General features: G+C 41.9%; 1 protein-coding gene across 2 annotated transcripts in view; it reads right to left on the bottom strand.

The window, feature by feature from the left end:
• The window catches only part of dapk1 (death-associated protein kinase 1), a 203006-nt gene extending 182358 nt beyond the window's left edge, over window positions 1-20648 (bottom strand). Inside the window, exons 1-2 of one of the 2 annotated variants that reach the window (XM_078214417.1) lie at window positions 20530-20648; window positions 19495-19674 (exon numbers count right to left, since the gene is read on the bottom strand). In XM_078214417.1, coding sequence (XP_078070543.1) covers window positions 19495-19556 — 62 coding nt within the window. In that variant the 5' untranslated portion in view covers window positions 19557-19674; window positions 20530-20648. Of the gene's footprint in view, window positions 1-19494; window positions 19675-20471 lie in introns of both variants that reach the window. The other variant, XM_078214418.1, reaches the window with a different exon arrangement.
• Window positions 20649-20885: the final 237 nt, after the last annotated feature.

The following is a 20885-nucleotide window of genomic DNA, read 5'->3' on the forward strand; positions in this document are numbered from 1 at the left end:
CTCACCTACTTCTAAACTTATAAGACTTGGGCGGCACAGTGGCTAGCACTGCAGTCTTACAGCGCACGGGACCCGGGTTCGATTCTCGGCTTGGGTGACTGTGTGGAGTCTGCATGTTCTCCCTGTTTCTGTGTGGGTTTCCTCTGGGTGCTCCGGTTTCGTTCCATAGTTCAAAGATGTGTGGGTTAGGTGGAATGACCATGCTAAATTACCCCTTAGTGTCAAGGGGTCTAGCTAGGGTAAATGGGGATAGGGCCTGTGTGGGATTGTGGTCGGTGCAGACTCGATAGGCCGAATGGCTTCCTTCTGCACTGTAGGATTCTATGATTCGATGACTCATTATCTCTGACTAATTGATAAGAAGATAATAAAAGCAGGAAGATCATAAAAGCAAAGACTGACCACAATTATATATCAAGGTGGGATCCGCATCACAGTTTAAAGCCAAGCCTAACGTACTCACACATTTATTCAGTCCATTCACAATTCCTCAAATAATGGAGCAAATAAGTGATATTCATACCACCCAAGTATTAGGCAGTGGCCACCACTGACAAGAAAGGGTCCACCTTCTCATGACATTCAATAGCATCACCATCACTGAATCCTCCAGCCACAATATCCTGAGGGTTGCCATTGACCTGAAAATTAACTAGAGCAGCCAGATAAAGGCAGTGACAACAACAGGAGGTCAGAGGCTGTGAAGCTTCTCCACCATCTACAAGACATAAGTCAAAGATCACTCTCCATCCAACAATATTAAAGAAGATAGACAACATCCAGGAAAAAGCAGTGCGCTTTGATCAATAGCCTGTACGCAACATTAATCATCCACTCCCGCCACCACCAGCAAAGGCAAACTCGCCAATCTCTTTGACAGCATGTCCAACACCTAGAAGGACAGGGGCAGCAGGTGCATGGATGCATCATTAATTTCAGGTTTCCCTACAAGTCTCACACCATCCAGACTTGAACATATATCAGCATTCCTTCATCACTGCCAGGCCAAAATCCTGGAACTCCCTACATTGTGGGAGTATCTCTAACAAATGAACTGCAACAGCTCAAGGTGGCAGCTCACCATCATATTCTTAAAGGTCACCTACCTAGGGATGGACAATGAATGCTGGCTTTTTAGTGATGCCAACATAACATGAATAAATACTTAAAAATTATACAAAATCCTTATTAACTTGACCAAAAAAGGATCACAGTGCAAGGAGTTTGCAAATCTGAATGTACTTTCTCTCCTAACTCACATGACATGATTAATTCCTCACTTTTACTGCTCGAGCCTTTTAAAATAAACCCAAAAATGAAGAATCTTTATTCCTCATACCAGATGTCTATTTGAATCTCTACAGAACAAAGGATTATCAAAACAAATTAGAAGTTAAATGTGTTCTTCTAGAGTCAGTTCAAAGAAAGATTCATGTTTGTAAAGTTCCAAGGACAGAGATACAACATTGCCACTGAGAAAGTTCCAGACCTTTGAAAATTCATTCCAATTGTTATGGCAAGCCAATAAGCAGCTTCAAGTCCTGTGTTACCTATAATTCAATTTGGAAACAGAAATATCCTGCAGTATCTTAAATCAACCAACCAATCCAATGTGGTTTATTCAACAAGGGAAACATATTATTCCCACATTAAAGTTTTTTATTAATGTCACAAGTAGGCTTACATTAACACTGCAATGAAGTTACTGTAAAAATCACCTAGTCGCCACAATCTGGCACCTGTTTGGGTACACTGAGGGAGAATTTAGCGTGGTCAATGCACCTAACCAGCACGTCTTTCAGACAGAGGGGGAACTGGAGCACCCGGAAACCCACACAGACACAGGGAGAATGTGCAGACTCCACACAGACAGACAGTGACCCAGGCGGGGAATTGAACCCAGCTCCCTGGCGCTGTGAGGCAGCAGTGTTAACCACTGTGCTGCCCCACTTACTTAGCCAACTTAATCAATAAAAGCTTGCATCTATCATAGGCTAAATAAGCATTAATTTTATATTTACTATTCACATAGAAGCGCCAAAGTACCTACAAAATAAAATATCAATTGAAGAGTTTCTTTCAGTCAATTTTCTTCCTGCCTTTTCCATCGATGCCATCAATTTCTGCTGGATTGTGGTAACATGGATACTAGTTCGTGTTAAGAATCCCACCCAAATGACTACTTTTCATGTGTCAGGCTCAACTGCAAGTGCCAACAGGCTATTTGGCGAGATTGCCACTATTCACGTGCAAGAACAGAGCAAGTCAATTCAGGTGCAATCTGTGTCACAAAGTTAATGTTTCAGGTCGATAACCTTCCATCTGATGCAAGGCCAAAGATCATCGACTTGAAAGGTGATTTCTTTCTCTCTCCACAGATCCTGCCTGATCTGCTGAGTATTTCCAACATTCACTGTTTTTAATTGATTTCCAGCATCCGCAGTATTTTGCTCACTACTCATATTAGTTTATCAATTTCAACACACATGCAGAACAAATACAAAATCAGGCACAAACCGCATTTCATTAGGATTACATTTGAAATAAAGCTATTCTCCTTTCCATCAACAAGCGATTTCATTGAATTGTGCTTGCGAAAAAAGTTTTAAAATTGGATTGTTATATGTATCGCATTTCTAATTTCAATAAATAGAAATAGTTCAAAACTATTGCTCTCTTACTCTCACCGCCATCCTTAGAAAACAACTAAGCACGAAAGGAAACCTCACCCACTTTTAATCTGACAAAGATCAAAGAAGTACAAAGCTGTTGGTTAACATCATTACCGTAAAGATGGATAAACATAGTTTAACTCCAACAACCTAATATAATCACCAACATGATGTACTGAATTATGGTGTACTGAATTATGGTGTACAAAATTCTATGAATCTCTAAATAAGTTGTACGATGCAATGGGTTTTTTTACACCCCAGCTTTTGCTTTCAAAGTAACAGTTATGCTAATGTAGTCACGCTATTTATGCGAGAATGTCACAGCAACTTTTACCCAAGGTAGACAGACACATGATTAAAGTTAAAAAAAAGTCTGAAGGTTGTGGTTGAGTGGAACTGCTCTGTTCTCTTCACTCTCTGACCGAGCACTGAAATCTTGTAGGCAGGTCGGACTAAGCTTTCCACTGAAAGTTAAATATTGCCCATTCCAGTTTCAGTGCCCTTTTTATGAAAGGGTACTTATAGGAAAGTAAAACATTTTCTAAACCTGTCTTTGTTTTCTCTCTCTCTCAAACCAATCATTGAATTCACCCAATTTAATTTATATACTTCCATTCCTGTCCTTGCGTATTTAATTTCACAAATCTTCAATCTGATTAAGGATATACACAGTATTTTGTCCTGTTCAATCAGGTTCCACATGCCGGACTCGAAACGTTAACTCTGCTTCTCTCTCCAGAGATGCTGCCAGACCTGCTGAGTTTTTCCAGCATTTTCCGATCTTATTTTTGGTTTCTTTTGTTGTGGCATTTTCAGCTCATACTTTCAGAGATTTGCTGCACAAAAACATTTAAAACCTCAATCGCAGATACCACCAGATGCACTGATATAATAAATTATGGCTCCATTATTTCCAACTTCGCTTTACTGGTTGTTATGGATTTTGGTCTTTTATTTCTCTTCCCACCCGAGGGGCAGATGAAGCACATGCATGGCAGCACGGTGGCACAGCACAGCGCCAGGGACTCGAGTTCGATTCCAGCCTCGGGTGACTGTGTGCAGTTTGCACGTTCTCCCTGTGCCTGCGTGGGTTTCCTCCGGGTGCTCCGGTTTCCTCCCGCAGTCCAAAGATGTGCAGGTTAGGTTGATTGGCCATGCTAAATTGCCCCTAGTGTCAGGGTGATCAACAGGGTAAATACATGGGGTTATGGGGATAGGGCTTGGGTGGGATTGTTGGCGATGTAGGCTCGATGGGCTGAATGGCCTCCTTCTACATTGTAGGGATTCTATGATTACATCCATTTGCGTTGCTAGTTTTTTTCCTGGAACAGGGTGCTAATCTGTCAACAAAGGCTATAGTTTGAGGGGCACCACCCCACATCAAGCATGACTGACCAGGAGATTCTCCCACTCTTGCCCCTGGCATACTGGAAGGATTTACACATTTGGCAAATCCGCTAGGAATCTCACCAACTTTTACAGATGTACCATAGAAAGCATTCTTTCTGGTTGCACCACAGCTTGGTATGACTCCTGCTCCGTCCAAGACCACAACAAACTACAAAAGGTCGTGAACGAAGCCCAGTCCATCAGACAAACTAGCCTCCCATCCATTGACTCTGTCTACACTCCCCGCTGCCTTGGAAAAGCAGCCAGCATAATCAAGGACCCCACACACCCAAGACATACTGTCTGCCACCTTCTTCCATTGGGAAAAAGATACAAAAGTCTGAGAGCACATATCAACTGACTCAAGAACAGCTTCTTCCCTGCTGCCATCAGACTTTTGAGTGGACCTATCTTGGACTAAGTTCATCTTTCTCTACACCCTAGATATGACTAACACTATATTCTGTACTTTCTCCTTTCCTTCTCTGCGAATGGTATGCTTTGTTTGTATAGTGCACAAGAAACAATACTTTTCACTGTATACTAATACATGTGACAATAATAAATCAAATTAATAACCAACATGTGTAGCCACATTATGAGCGCATCTTCTGTGGCCATCAAGTCTTGGAATTGGACGTGAAGCTGGAACTTTTAGCTCAGAGGCATAAACACTGCCCACTGTGCCACAAGACCTGAATTGGGTCTACATGTGCAAAATAAAGTTCTAAGAAGGCAATTTCATACTTTTGTCCTTACTGGTTGAACACGTATGGATAATGGTTTTGGATAACCATGATAGCAGGAAGCTGTGCCAGTATCATAAAAATGTATACTTTGTGTATGCCAGGTGCTGTTAAGAACCTTGAAACAGTTCAACACAAACAGTAAAGTGGCCACATGCTAATCTTTATTAAAGGAACCTCAAATCTGCAGGTTCTTTCATGTCTAACACAATCCATATATCACTTCCTGCGCTATTGATTTCTCCATTTTCTTAGCATGTTATGAAGTGAAAAGGAATCACTCCCAATGGCGCCTTAAGCACTCTTCCATCATGCCCAGCACTTTCCCAGCAAGCATAGGAGACACAGGACCTGCCCCTTTATTTTCTCCTGTCCAGGGCCCCAAATATACTTTCCAGATTAAACAACAATTTATTCATATTTCTTCAAATGCATTCATTACTCGTGTGTTATCCTCTATCTCGGGGAGGCCAAACAATCACTGTGCTGAATACCTTCAATCCACAAGCTTGATCCTGAACTTCCAGTCACTTACCAAATGAATTCTCTACCCCACACTCACTCTAATATCTCTCCAACGTTGGCTACCTACACTGGCTCAAATAGATGCTCAACACAGGTTCAAGGCACTGTTCATCTTTCTATTGGTCACTTTACAGTCATCGGCCATCAGCCTTATATCTCACCCACTGCTTCCATCATCTCAGACTGCAGGTGATGGTAACAGAGGTTAGTTGCATCAGAGCTATTAGGGGGGTGGAGGCCTGTGGACCAGTGCTTCTCATCACTACTGCCCTTCACAACCAATTGTAAACCTACTCCTTTATTCTTCCCCTTCCCCAGCTGTTTACTTGCTTGAAAACTAATCATTTTCTAATGTCTTCCAGTTCTGATGAAAGGTTATTAACTTGAAAATTAACTGTTTTTCTCTCTCCGCAGAGGCAGCCTGTGTGGGCTGAATGCTATCTGGTATTTTCTGTTTTTACAAAAAATAACTTTAAAATTTGAGGCCATTAGTCGATCAAACAATTCACAAATTTATTGCAATTTGGTCAGTATCAGTAAGTTTTGGTATGAGCAGAATTTGTTTGACACTGAAGGCAGGATCTCTTTCAAAAGTGATCACGTATTTGACTATGACAAGTAGTATTTGAAGCAGTGAACAAATTGTCGGATGGCCAGAAAGATCTTTCTTCAGAAGTGAAGAGGCTGTTAATATTTCATGAACGTCAATATATTATGCAACATGCACATGTTGCTACGAGTGAGTTGGATGGAATGGTTAAAATAAAGGATTTGCAACCTAGATTGAGTATATGAGGCCCCCTCCTTCCCATCCTTAGGCCTGACTCACTCCCAGAACTCAAGACCAAATAAAGTGCTTCAAATGCTTGACCTTCACTACTTCCAGTGGTCATGTCAAGAAACAGGGATGATTCTTTGCATTCCTCTCACAAGCATCATACAATCAAATGTACAGTGCCCACCAAAGTGATGTTTGTGATTCAATGTGTCATATGCTGTGGATACTAAAACCAAAAAGGTGACCCACACATAGCTTGCTTTTTAAAAAAAAATTCAGCAACTGTGTCTGTGATTCATTGGCAGCTACATCCACAATCTCATCACTACAGTAATTACCTATTAACAAGGTGCAAATAGCTGACTGAAACTTCTTGAACATTCGACCTTATCAGTACAACATTCTGGATTAGTACAATACAAGGGATTAAGAAATGTAAACATCTGATAGAACCTTCAGGCAGTTTCAATTTTCACCAGTTTCAGCAGAGCCTTAAGAATAGGTAAGTGCTTACCAAACTGTCAAAAATAGTAGGTTCTCTGAATATCAAAAAAGGCACCTTTTTAAATCAAAAATGTTTCAGACCAAGTCATTTTCGGATTTTGGAATTTACTAGATTATAGTTGACTTTGAAAGTTTATTTTATTAATGACACTCTATTCGACTGGCAAACGGTTAGCGCCATTTATCCAACATCGGTGGAGTCTGTGCCAAGTCTGAGCAGTTTAACTGGTTGGGACCACACTAGACTTCATAAATGTCCATGCACTTTGAGAAACTAATAAGAAATAAAGCAAAACCAAAGGGAACGTTTAAAACATTTCAGACAACATTTAGAAGCCCGATGTGGTCTACATCTTTCCTATAAGTGAAAGTCAAACAATAAACCGATGTACAATGCAGAACAAAATATATACAGGCATTGACAAAGGAAAGAAGAGAGAGAAAAACTCTTTAAAACCTACATTTTTGGCAAAACTTTTGGTATCTGGCCTAATAATGCCTTATCATAGAATCCGTACAGAGCAAAAGGAGGCCATGTGACCCATTGGGTCTGCACCAACTCTTCGACAGAGTATCTAACACAGGCTCTCTGCCCCGCGTAACACCGCACATTTACCATGGCTAATCCATCTAACCTGCATATCTTTGGACTGTGGCAGTAAACCAGAGCAACCAGAGGAAACCCACACAGACACAGGGACAACAATTTTGACCTATTTTGTTTTATAATGATCCTGTGAAGCGCCTTGGGGACATTTTACTACAATAAAGGCACTGTGCATAAACTAAGCTGTTGTCTTTGCAATATAGATTTTTTACCAGTTTTATTGATCAATTGTCTGTTTGGTGATAGAACTCTGCCTCAGTCAAAATTTTGTAAGATCAAACATCACTGCAAGAGTTCAACATGTAATCTAAGACTATATTTCAATGACTGAGGGGCTGTGTTTCAGATAAGACCCTGTTTACATGTATAATGTGATGATACTGTGCTATTGATATATTTTATGTTTCTGTAGAGTGTTTAAAGTTCAGTGATTTTTTTCTCAAAGCAGTTGGTATGTCTGGAGGGAAAGCAGCAGCTGCTGTAAAGCAGGATACCTACTCATTTTAGCCCTGTAATGCTTGCTTAGAATAGTTTTGTTCACAAATGAGAAAGGATCCCTGGGGTTTTTTTGATTAAAGTAATGGAAGGTGAGTTAGGTATACAGGGTCATATAGTCATGTGACCCTTGTAGCCGAGAAAAAACAGCTTTGTGTGTTCAGTTGCTGGAGGAGGTTGTTTAAAGATAGAAGTCAACAAGCAGCTCTCTCCATCTCTGAAAAGTCTCTCTGGAACTTCCACGGCTATTACCACAATTTAAAGTAAGAATAACTGCATTTGCTAAGTGTATTTAAAGTGGGTCAAGTCTATAGGAAGACGGTTGCTTATTTGGAACTGAAATAGTGATAAGTTAGAGTTCTTTCTTTTCATGTTTAAAGATTGCTCAACGGTTAAGGGTTAAACTCTAATTTTGCTAGAGTTATAGTTAAATTGTGTTATGAATAAAGCTTGTTTTGATAAAAAGATTCCTAATGTCAGTGGAATCTTTCCTGGGGCAAAGCATCCTTTCCTTATATTTACGTCAAAATAGAAAAATCGTTGCAGTCCAATCTGGCCTCATAATATACCCTGGGGTTTGGATCCAGCACCCTAACAACAGATATCCATAAAATATTGCAGGCCAATGTTCAATCACCACAACCACAAGTTTAACTGGTCATTCACCTCATTGTTGTTTGTGGGACCCTTGCTACCTTTTATCTTCCTGTACATCTGATCTTTGTACAAATGACTGACTGTCACATTTAAACCAAATGTGGGATAATAAATAGCATTATTTTAAATCTCACAGAAAAGCTTGCTGCTGGAATCATTTAAATTGGGACAATCAGCCCGAGGGCAAGAAAATGCAAAACTTTGCATACAAATCATATTGATCACAGACATTAAGCAAACGCATAAACTTTGTCCATGACAGCTGTATAAATGTAAATGATTTAATTCTCGTCAGATTTGACTTGAAGGAATTCCAGATTGTAAGTGATCTGGATGGCAGAGAGAGTGCACACGGACATGATAGGCTGAATGGCCGTCTTCTGCGTTGTAACCATTCTACGAAATTCAACACAAAATATCCTTTTCCTTTCAGTATTGTGGAGAGACTTAAATGGAATGCCATGCTAAATAATTTTAGATTTAGCAAAAACAACCCAAAGGAGGTGTGATTCTGAATTTAAAGTATCTGGAAAACAGCCCACTGGCATAATTTCCCCAGCCCCACAGCTTTACCCTCTCCTGAAGGCACTCACTGTTGCTCAGGGTGGTTTCAGGTGCTAGCAGCCTTCCAGTGAATTTTTTTTTTCCAGCAGCTTTAGACAGGATATGTCATTCAATCCAAGGATGCAGCAATCAAGTCCAATTTGAACTCCAGCTCATAATAACAACAGATTTACAACTTCAAGCAGGAAGCATTGTGGATTTTTTCCACTTCCTAGCTCTGGAATGTTGACACCAACTGGAGCATCGTCTGGAGGCAAGTTAACATGTACACAAACATGCAAATTAAGAGCAGGCCATTTAGCCCCTTGAACCTGCTCCACAATTCTAAAAAAAAGGGATAAGGGGACCTGGGGAACAGGTGGGGAGGTGAATTTGAGACCAGGGAGAGATCAGCCATAATCTGATTGAATGGCGGAGCGGGCTCCAGGGGCTGAATTTGCCTACTTCTGCTCCTAATTCCTGTTACTATAAGATCAACTCCATTTTCCTTTCACCCCCTCCCCTTTGATTCACTTGTCAATCAAGAATCAATCTAACGCAGACTTAGACTTAAAAATATTACACAACCCAGCCTCCACTTCTCTCTGGGTTGTGTGTTACACCATTATGAGAATCCCATCTGTTTGATCCAAGTGTAGGAGCATCTTAAAGAATTACCAGCAGAGCACAAGTTTACGGGAGCACTGAAGATTATTTTAATAATGCTTGCTATAATCCACTGTATAAGCATGAATATTTGTATATACTGGAATTTACATTAACAAAAAAAAGAATCCAGATTTAGTTTTGTTTAACCCAGCTAAATTAATCTTCTCCAGAATCTGGGTTCTTGTTCTCGCAAAATAATTATCTGAATGACTAACTGAGCTGACAAAACCTCCATTCAATCAAGATACCAACCTTAAATGAGTAATAACTAGGTTACAAATTGGTGACCCTCCAGTCTAAATCAGTGCTCATCTGCTAACAATGCATTCCACTCCATATGTCCCTTAGCCAGATTAATTATACAATTACTACAGAATACTATGGTAATTAGGGTGTTTGAAACGCTCACTGAAAAGCAGATACTTAGACTAACAATTTGCTAAAACATCCACGAGGATCGCTACAATTTTTAAGGATGCGTTATAGCGAGGAGATCTTCCGAGAGCTCAGTAAGCAAACTCCCAGGTTTAATCCCTGTTCTGCCCCAATTCAGGTGCTGTACTAACAGCAGAGTAGGCAATATAATTTGTCTGAGCGCAACCTAGATCATGGAGGAGAGGGGGTTGGGAAGGGAATGGGTAGGCTACCAGTATCTACTCCATTCGCTCCTCCTTCACCTTCCAGAACAAATAGCCACCAACTTTGTCACAACAGGAAAAGGTGAAAATAGTCAAACAAAATATCATAAAAACTATCTGGACCTGAAACAGTTATGAGATACATTGTTAACAACAGTGGCTTCGGTCATCTGAAAATATGCATTTGATTAATTTCAAGATTGAAAATGATTAAGAGGTATCAATGGAATGTGAATAGATGGTAATTACCTAGAACACAGACAGGAGGACCAGCAATTAACATTTCACTCAGCTTTGTACTTATCAGCATTTTTTGGTTTAACAATTTCTCTCTTTTAGTGAAATGGTACGGTAGGGGAAGAGAAGAAACAAGCAAGAATTACAAAAAGGTGAGAGTTTTACAGAACCATAGTTAACCATTTTCTAGACTTCAAGAACTAGCGATATTAAAGATGTACTTTAATTTAAGAAGGTCACAAACCAAATGATTGTGAAATTGCTAGTCCTATACTAACGTTTCCAATTTACAACGTGTGGCCGAAGCAGAACATTCCTTCCTGGGTTCTTGAGTTTTCAATTTTGATGTCCATTAAAGCAAACCCTGGTTATAAAAAAATGTTACTAGGACAGACATCATCTAATTAAGCAGTGAAAATTAAGGGGATGAAACAAAATGATTTTACATTTACACAGAGTCACAGTGTGTCACAATCAATTAATTGCTTTTGAAGTGTAATCAATGTTGTAATGTAGGAAAATGTGACAGCCAATCTGAAACAGCAAGGTCCCACAAACAGCAATGAGATAGTCATAGAGGTATACAGCACAGAAAAAGGCCCTTCGGCCCGTCACATCTGTGCTAGTCAAAAATAAACAAGGTTGAGGGTGGGGGGTGGGTTTGACAAACAAGGTTGGGGGGGGGGGGAGGGAGAAACGACAATTCCTTGTGGGTAAGTCTACAGCAGAGCCGTGGGGGGGGGGGGGCGGCGGCATTCGAAAAGGAAATGGGGAGAGTACAAGTCCAACATGTATCCTATAGGGGGAAATGTAAGACCAATAACTCCAGGGAACCCTGGATGTCTAGGACAATTCAGGACTGGATGAGGAAGAAGAGAAAGGCTTTTAGCAACTCCAAAGGGAGCAATTCAACTGCAGCCCAAGAGGAATATAGAAAGTGCAAGAGGGAACTCAAGAAAGCAATTAGAAGAGCAAAAAGGGGGCATGGAAAAGGACTTACAAACAGGATGAGAGAGAATCCCAAGATATTTTATAAATACATTAAAAGGGAAGAGGTTAACCAGGGAAAGAGTAGGGCCCATCAGAGACCAAGGGGGATAATCTGTGTGTGAAGCCACAGGATATTGGAAGGGTGTTAAGTGAATACTTCTCATCAGTCTTCAATCAGGAAAAGGAGAATGTAGGTACAGAATTCAAGAAAAGGGACTGTGAGGAACTTGCACAGTTTGACATAGGAAATGTGGAGGTATTGGAGGCTCTAACAGGCTTAAAAATGGACAAATCCCCTGGCCCGGATGAATTGCATCCCCGGTTGTTGTGGGAGATGAGGCAGGAAATTGCAGGGGTTCTGACACAAAGTTTTATTCCGCTCTGGCCACAGGGGAAGGGCTGGTGGACTGCAAGACAATAAATGTGGTTCCACTTTTCAGGAAGGGTGGTAGAAATGAACCAGGAAATTACAGACCGGTGAGTCTCACGTCAGTGGTAGGGAAACTATAGGAGAAAATTCTGAAAAACAGAATTAATACCCACTTGGAAAGGCATGGGTTGATTAGGGATAGTCAGCATGACTTTGTCAGAGGGAGGTCATGCCGAACAAATTTGATTGAGTTTTTCAAAAATGTGATCAAGTGTATGGATGAGGGAAGTTCGATTACATTTATATGGATTTTAGCAAAGCTTTTGACAAGGTCCTGCATGGGAGACTGATTGAGAAGGTTAAAGCACGTGGAATTCAGGAAACTTGGCGAGATGGATCAGAAACTGGCTGAGTAATAGGACACAAAGGGTAGTGGTAGAAGTCTGTTCAAGTGACTGGTGGCTAGTGTCCAGCAGTGTACCACAAGGATCAGTACTGGCAGATAATATTTAACCCTGATAAATGTAAGGTGGTGCACTTTGGAAGAAGAAACAAGACGAGGGAGTATTTAATGAATGGCAGGACGCTGGGAAGCTTAGAGGAACAGAGGGATCCTGGGGTAATTATTCACAGATCCCTGAAGTTGGCAGAGCATGTGAATAGAATAGTTAAAAAGGCATATGGGACACTTGCTTTTATCAGTCATGGCATAGAGTATAAGAGCAAGGAGATAATGTTGGAGTTGTACGGAGTGTTGGTTCAGCTACAGCTGGAGGACTGTGCGTAGTTCTGGTCACCTCAGTATAGGAAGGATGTGATAACACTCGAGAGGGCACAGAGGAGGTTCACCAAAATATTGCCTGAGATCAAGCATTTGAGCTACAAGGAGAAACTAGATAGGCTTGGATTGTTTTCTTTAGAGCAGAGAAGGCTGGACACGCGGGCGGGGGGAGGGGGGAGACATGATTAAGGTGTAAAAGATTATGAGGGGTAGGGACAGGGTGAGTAGGGACAGGGTGAGTAGGGAGCAGCTATTCCCCTTGTTTGAGGGATCAATCATGAGGGGGGCATAGTTTTAGGGTAAGGAGCAGGAAATTCGAGAAAAAAATTCACTCAGAGTGTGGTGGGAATCTGGAATGCACTGCCTGGGAAGTTGTGGAGGCTGGAAACCTTACAACCTTTAAAAAAAAATTGAATGAGCACTTGAAATATCATAACATTCAAGTATATGGGACAAGTGCAGGAAAATGGGATTAGCGCACTTTTAGTGGTAGTTATTGTCGGTGCAGACTCGATGGGCCGAAGGGCCTTTTCTGCGCTGTATGACTTAATCTATTGTAATCCCATTTTCCAGCACTTGACCCATAGCCTTGAATGCCTTGGCATTGCCAGTGCGCCTCTAAATACATCTTAAATGTTATGAGGGTCTCTACCTCCACCACCCTTCCAGGCAGTGAGTTCCAGACTCCCACCACACTTTGAAAGAAATAGCCAGATAATCAGTTTTAATGATGCTGGTTGAAGCATAAATATTGACCAATACATTGAGGAGATCTCCCCTTCTCTTCTTCAATTGGTGTAATAAGATCTTTTACATTGACTTGAGGAGGGTTTTGGTTTAAGTTCTGGATGGGCTAAAGCCCGTAACTATCTTAAGTCCCTCAAGAACTGAAATATAAAGCACAAGTAGGTTTGGGCGATAGTCTGATGCCCGAATCCATTCCAAAAGGCTGTAATGTTACTGTTTCTGCTTAAAAGAATTGCAAAATTCTGTTTAAGGAAATCAACGAGACGAATCAGCATGATGTACTGAAAAGTAATGTGTGAGCTCAAGGGCTGGATTAATTCTGGGCACCTTCATACAGGTCAGAGCAAAAAGGTCGCAACAATACCGCACCATCTGATTTTCCTGATCAGTTAACTGAGACTTAATGAACTTCAATCCATTCCCATTGCTCAAAGATAAAAATAAATTGATGTGAGCTTGGTTTCCGACCAAGTATTTTCAAACCAAATGTTGCTTGTGATACGCTTCTAAATAAGGAGCAACAGTTTGTTTTCACTCGTTTTCCAAGCAGAGGGTTTCAGGAATTAAACTGAACTTGAAACTACAGACAATCATCTCTGTTAAGGTGGAGCAAGATGTGACCAAATTATAATTTAGCACCTTCTCCAAAAGAGGAAAAAATAAAAGACACCCCTCCCCGCCGAGGCTTTTTTATTCATTTATGGGACATGGGAGTCGCTGGCTGGCCGGCATTTATTGCCCATCCCTATCGCCCTCGGAGGGCAGTTGAGAGTCAATCACATTGCTCTGGCTCTGGAGTCACATGTAGGCCAGACCAGGTAAGGGTGGCAGATTTCTTTCCTGAAAGGACATTAGTGAACCAAATGGGTTTTTACGACAATCGACAATGGTTTCATGGCCATCAGTAGATTCTTAATTCCAGATATTTTTTATTGAATTCAAATTCCACCATCTGCCATGACGGGATTCGAACCCGGGTCCCCAGAACATTAGCTGAGTTTCTGGACTGATAGTCTAGTGATAATATCACTTGGTCATTGCCTCCCCAGAGCTGAATTTTCCTGGTTCTGCACCTGGACATGTTGAATCTCCCTGGATGCAGCAAACATAGAAACATTTTGAGGCTCATAGGTGTGCAACCTTTCACACGCAATTTCTCTCTACTCTACCGAGCCGATTCAACATGGTTAGAAGCAAGTCCAAAAGCAAAATACTGGAATCGAAACTAAAACAAACTGCTGCAAAAACTCAGCAGGTCTGGCAGTGCGAGAAAAAGAGAGTCAAGGTCTGAAAAGGAGTTATTTTGGATTCAAAACATTAATTTGGTTTCTCCCACCACAGATGCTGCCAGACTGACTGAGTTTTTCCAGCAGTTTCTGTTTTAATTCCAGGAAAATCTAACCCCCCCCACCACCAAATCTTTAAAGTATTGGTGTTCAGTAATTATTCATTTTAAGGAATCAGACGTCTGACCTCAAATCATTCAAGGAGAATGTATTTCAAGTTCATGAGGTCTACTTTTACACACCTTTTAAAAATCAGATATAAATCCTTCCTTTCTGCCAATTTACGCCCATCCCTTGTTTGTTCTCATGAAGATACCATCGGCTAGGACACAAATTCACTGGTATTGAAAACCCCAAATGGATATTTTACAATGTGGCATAGCAGAAAAAAGACTTGCATTTATATAGTATGTGTTAGGGCCACAGGACATCCCAAAACACTTCACAGCCAATGAACCTTTGAAATTGAGTTACTGTTGTGCAGGAAATGCAGCAGCCAATTTACACACAGCAAGTTCCCATAAACAGTAATGTGAAAATGATTAGGTAATTTACTTTTATCAGAGCCAAGACACCAGGAATAACTCCCATACTCTTCTTTGATATAATGCCACGGGACCTATGAATGTCCACGAGAGGGCAGATAGTTACTCAGTTTAATGTCTCATCCAAAAGACAGCAACTCCAACAGGGTCGCACTCCCTCAGTACTGCAATGGGTGCCAGCTTAGATTGTGTGCTCGAGTCTCTGGTATACCACTTCAATGCAGAACCTTCTGATTCAGAGGTGAGAGTGCAACCAACTGTGCCATGGCTTACACATAAAGCCAATTTGCCAGACTCAAACATGGAGCAGAAACTAATGTGCTGAAATAAAGAGGCATTTATTCAGTAATTAGATTCTGCATGACTGTCACAGAATTTCAATCATATTATTTATGTGCTGCTGTGAAGATGGAGAAAATGCAGTATTTTGTGGAAAATCAAGTGTACAATCTGGTCATTAAAACCCAAGTATGGAAGTGTTTACTTATACACTCAATAATTGTTTTTAAATCTTAAATTATGCACTTTTATCTCTCTCCCTTTCACTCTGACCTCTTTCTACACTTTTCTTTGGCTGGATGGGTGGGGGGGGGGGGGGGGGGTGGTGGGGGGGGAGGAGAGAGAGAGAGAGAGAGTTGATCAGTGATCTTCCACTGGGAAGTACCCCTTAACTTTCCCTCCTTACAGGGAGGAGCTTGGCCTTAACTCCATCCCTCCCTGCAAGAACATGGTCGAGATCAAGAACTCAGTGTGGATAAACTTTAGACAGAAACACATGACGCCAGTGCCCTGTTTTTAGAAAGCGCATTACTTTAAATGAAAATTAATCTCCTAGTAAAGTATGCAACAGTTCATTGTAAACCCATAACACAAAAGGTCACCTTCAGATTATGTTTATAACAAAAACTTGAGGTGTTTTACCTATAACTCAACTCGAAGTATTGGGAGGAATGGTGACACAATAAACCTGGCTCTATCGTTTTTTTCACTAGTAATAAAAAAAATGCTTGTGGCATAATGCAGAGCCGCAAAGCAGTTTATGTTGCTAGGGTAGTGTAGGCAGGAGGGGGTGTCATTCTCTTTAGAATGTCTCCTGGTGATCAATGTATTCCCCTGACAGCTGCCTGCGTCAATCTGAACTCTTCCTTCTGGTGGCTTATTCTGCCGCACCATGTTTGCCTTTTTCCTCCAGGGTTTCCAGTTCCATTTCTAAAGGGAAAGGTCATGCAGTGCACAGGAAGCCACCACAATGTGTGAAACCTACTCTGGATCACACCACAGCAACTTATATGATCTCCTGCGGCAAAACATCCACAGGAAGCCAACTGAAAAGAGACGTCTGATAATTTTCTGAAGATTAATATTGGAAACCTGTTTATGAACATGACATTTTCCCAACCACCCATTATTCCTTCCACTAAATGGCAGCATATCAGAATACAAATGCATTGAGCACAGATTTTGATGAGTGTTTTAACAAGTAAGGGCTAACATGAACCCCACTGCTATCTGTCAGAAAAGCTCAGCATTAAGAGACCAGGAAAGTGCCTGTTTCACATCCAATTCACTACTACATTTGGTAAACTATTAGTCGAACAAATGGGAACAACGTAAAAATAGTTTCCGCAAAAACACTTGAGAGCTGTTTTAAAGGAAAAATGTGTTGCAGTACACGAACTGACGCTTTATTTCAAACAGAGACTCCAATTTGGAGTGACTGGTGCAGTGCACTAAAATGTAAGCTGTCCAAGAGGTGAGACATATTACACACAGTGCTAAACTGATTCCTCACAGGCTGCTGGGCTGGGGATGGCTGAAGCCATTGCACAAAATTTCTAATCACAGGTTTCACTTTCCAGTTAATGTGACCTGAACTCTAGATACGAATCGCAATAATCCTAATCAGTGCAAAATAATATCTTCACCCTTAGCTGTAAAACAACATGCTTGCGTTCAAGTAAATTAGTGAACTAAATAATAGTAATATATTGACATGCTACAGCACGCACACACTAACAAAAACTTGTATTTACAAAGTACTTTTAACATAGTAAAATGTTCTAAACTGTTTCACAGGTGTCTTACCAAACAAAATTTGACACCTAGCCACATAAGATCATGTTAGGGAAGGAGACTGAAAACCTGGATGTTAAGGAGAGCCTCATAGGAGAGAAAGAAAAAGGAGATTTAGAGGTAATTGCAAAGCTTAGGGTCTTCATAGCCAGGGAGACTAGAGCTAAAGGTGTGGGAACAGGAAGGGAAGCCACTGAATTGATTCTTTGGCTATACTGAATAAATGAAAATGGAACCATGTGAGAGCAGCCCAAACCAGCTGGTCAACAGTGGAGGGACACTGGTGGAGGAGCAGCCATGTCAAAGGTTGCCCTCTTTTTAGGTCAAACCAAATAAACAAACTCAGATTAAGTCAGGACAAAGTAAAAGGGGCAGCTCCCCAAAAAGGAGGGGGAACAGCCCGAACAGAAATCAAAGTACAAAGGAAACTTAAAAACATCTTTTTTTTCTTAATTGGGAAGGACAAACACAGATTGGGGAGGCAACAACATATGTAAGGATTTGAAAGAAAAGAGGGATTGGAGATGAAGTGATAGCTTGCCCTCTTTTTAGGTCAAACCAAATAAACAAACTCAGATTAAGTCGGGACAAAGTAAAAGGGGCAGCTCCCCAAAAAGGAGGGGGAACAGCCCGAACAGAAATCAAAGTACAAAGGAAACTTAAAAACATCAAATTAAAATGTGATTATGAGGGTCGATAACGCACCCCAACCCCTGCGGTGCCCAACGGGCGCGGAAGATGTCAACCGTGCCCGTGGACACCGCATGCTCCCTCTCCAGGGACACCCGGCCACGAACGTAGCCGCGGTAGAGGGGAAGACAGTCAGGATGGACGGCCCCCTCGATCGCCCGCTGCCTGGACCGGTAAATGGCGCGTTTCGCCAGACCCAGGAGCAGGTTCACGAGGAAGTCGCCATCCCGACCCTCCCCCCTCCGCACCGGGTGTCCGTAGATCAGGAGCATGGGACTGAAGTGCAAACAAAACATCAATAAAAGGTTCTTTAGGAAAACATAAAGGGAGGAGTCTGCTTAGTTTCCGAGATCAGACGAGATCGGGCGTTTTCAGACTAGTATGGCCGTAGGCTTTTTTTTCTTTTAGGGATGGAGAGATGGAAGTGTGGCTTTTTGAGGCAGGAATGATAGTAGCAGATCTGAAGCATGCAAACAGAAGACAGAGAATCATGACCAATATCAGCTAACACAATAAACAGGAAAGGAACTTGCATGCTCAGCAGTTTGATGGGAATAGGGTCCAGGGATTGGAAAGTGGGTTTTCCAAACAAAATAAGCTTGGAGATGGCATGAGGGGAACACAGGTGGAAAAAAAAGAGAAAAATATGATTTCAGGACTAGGGCAGGGGTCAACCTGAGAGGCAGAGAAACAGAAGGAATCAGCAAAAGCGGTTTTTGGAACAGTGTCAAGTCCATGAACACCTCACAGTTGATGTTAGAGGAGGCGGTTTGTCATAGAGAGAAAAAGCTAGGAGTTATATTTGCAATCCAAATCCAGGCCAATCTTGGAATCCACAGTTTAGATAAGAGTGCAGCTAGGGATGAGCCTGCTCTTTAAAAACTCACTTTTGTCATGCAGTTTTTCATTTTTTGTGTTAACATACTGGCGTGCTAATACATACTATTACACGTGCTAATACATACTATTTCTGTTCAAGCATCCCCAGATAACCAAGATTTGGCTAAACCCCACAAATCTTCCAAATGCTTATACAGAACTTTCAACCCCTCAACACTGACTAAGGAAACATTTAACCAACTCTATTCAAAGTCAATTAGGTCCTTCCAAGAGAAACGTCACCACAAATAAATTAGATCAGTATAAATATCATCTCCATTGGGTTATCAGGACGATGAAATAAATCAACCAAATGAGAACTATGATAATGCTGCAAGCCATACGTCTCACATCCAGCTTGGCCATTACCGAACTGCCACTATCATGAGTAGAACATGATACACCAACACAAGCACATTTATTAGAAATTAAAGCAAGAAATAAGATTCTGGCTTTTGTCAGTTGAAAGGGAATTAAACTGGGCATAATTTCAGCCACACACCTTCACAGCCCCCACTCCCCCTGACAAAATGGATCCATTACCTGACAGAGGACACAGAAATGGAAACGATTCTATCCATTGTTCCAGCCCCACACGCCCCTCTCTCTCTCACACACACACAAGATTCCCTGATCCCAATATCCGTGCTGTGAAATTGCAAACACTCACCTCCCCAGATCCTCGCCGATTTCGTAGTAATCGTCCACATTTTCCTGCTTGAACACGGTCATGGTAACTGGTTACTGCATCCCGGCGCACAATCAGCCCTGGAAAGGTTACCAATTTCAGCATCTATCATCAGGGAGAGACCCTCCCTGCTCCCTCGCCACAAGAAAGTGCATCCCTGCCCTGTGCAAAAAAAAGTTAAAATGACTCTTTTACACCAGAACTTGTTTTTTCCCCCCCTCTTTTAACCAAATGAAACCAAGGGCGTTCCTCAACATTTTTTTTAAAAACAAAAAAAATATGGTTGTTGCATTAGGCTGTCTGAAACTGTGTGTCACTCGGAATAAAGCCACATTTCTCACGGTGCACGGTTTAAAGAATCGTGTTTATACCTTCAAAACAATGCCACAACCACAACAAAAAAATCACGTCTATTGTAATCCAACACAAAGTCATCGACACCCAATCTTGGAGAGGGGACTGGCTGCTGATTCCTCAGCACAACAAGCACAGTAACAGCAGCTGGACAGGAGGGAGAGTCAGATAGATTCTACAACAGCAACACACATCGCTTCAAGAAGAATACAAGCAGCAGGACCTGCCCTCCCAACACCAGTCAACTACAATTCAAACCCAATTTCATAGGTATTATATATATGCATTTAATTAAAACTCAAGCTTGATGATCTTACCCCACTCCCTGTCAAATGTTAACCACCGTCCCCCCCCTGCCAGTTGCTTTGGGAGGATTGCAGAGGTTGCTGGCTCACTGGAAGACACACACACACACACGGTGTGTGCTTTGCTGGAGCCGCGGCCTTGCGCCCCAGAATCAGCCCAGACCGCCAAACCTTAGCGACATGAATGTGGGCGAAAGCCGCAGTGAGCAGCCCCGCTTTCCGCAGCGAGAGCGGCCGCTGCACCGGGAGCGCTGGCAGAAGAGGAAGAAATGCAACATCCACCTCCCCTCCCTCTCTCACCCCGAGGCGAAGGGCGGCGTTTGAGAATGAAACATGGAAGTTTGCAGCCTCTGCTCACCCCGGAACTGGCCGCCTGGCTCCCGGGGAACGGCTCCAGCTTTCCGGCACCAAACGCACACACACACAGCTTGCCCTGGTTACCGGAGAGACACAGCCAATACAACAGGCTGCTCACTCACTCCATTCACTCACACCCACACAGACAGCTCCCCCCTCAGGATTTACATTTATTCCACACACCACACACAAAACAACATTGTTTTTTAAAAATTTAATTTGCACTCTACTCACAATTTGCTTCTGCAAAGGAGCCACCCTGGAGAAAGTGGACAGGATGTCCAGCTCCCTTAGGTGTCAGTGATGCACTGAAACTTACAACCAGTCAACCTCACCACTTCCCTCTCACTGTGGCGT

This window comes from Mustelus asterias, chromosome 6 (assembly GCF_964213995.1).
Source record: "Mustelus asterias chromosome 6, sMusAst1.hap1.1, whole genome shotgun sequence".
Taxonomy (NCBI): domain Eukaryota; kingdom Metazoa; phylum Chordata; class Chondrichthyes; order Carcharhiniformes; family Triakidae; genus Mustelus; species Mustelus asterias.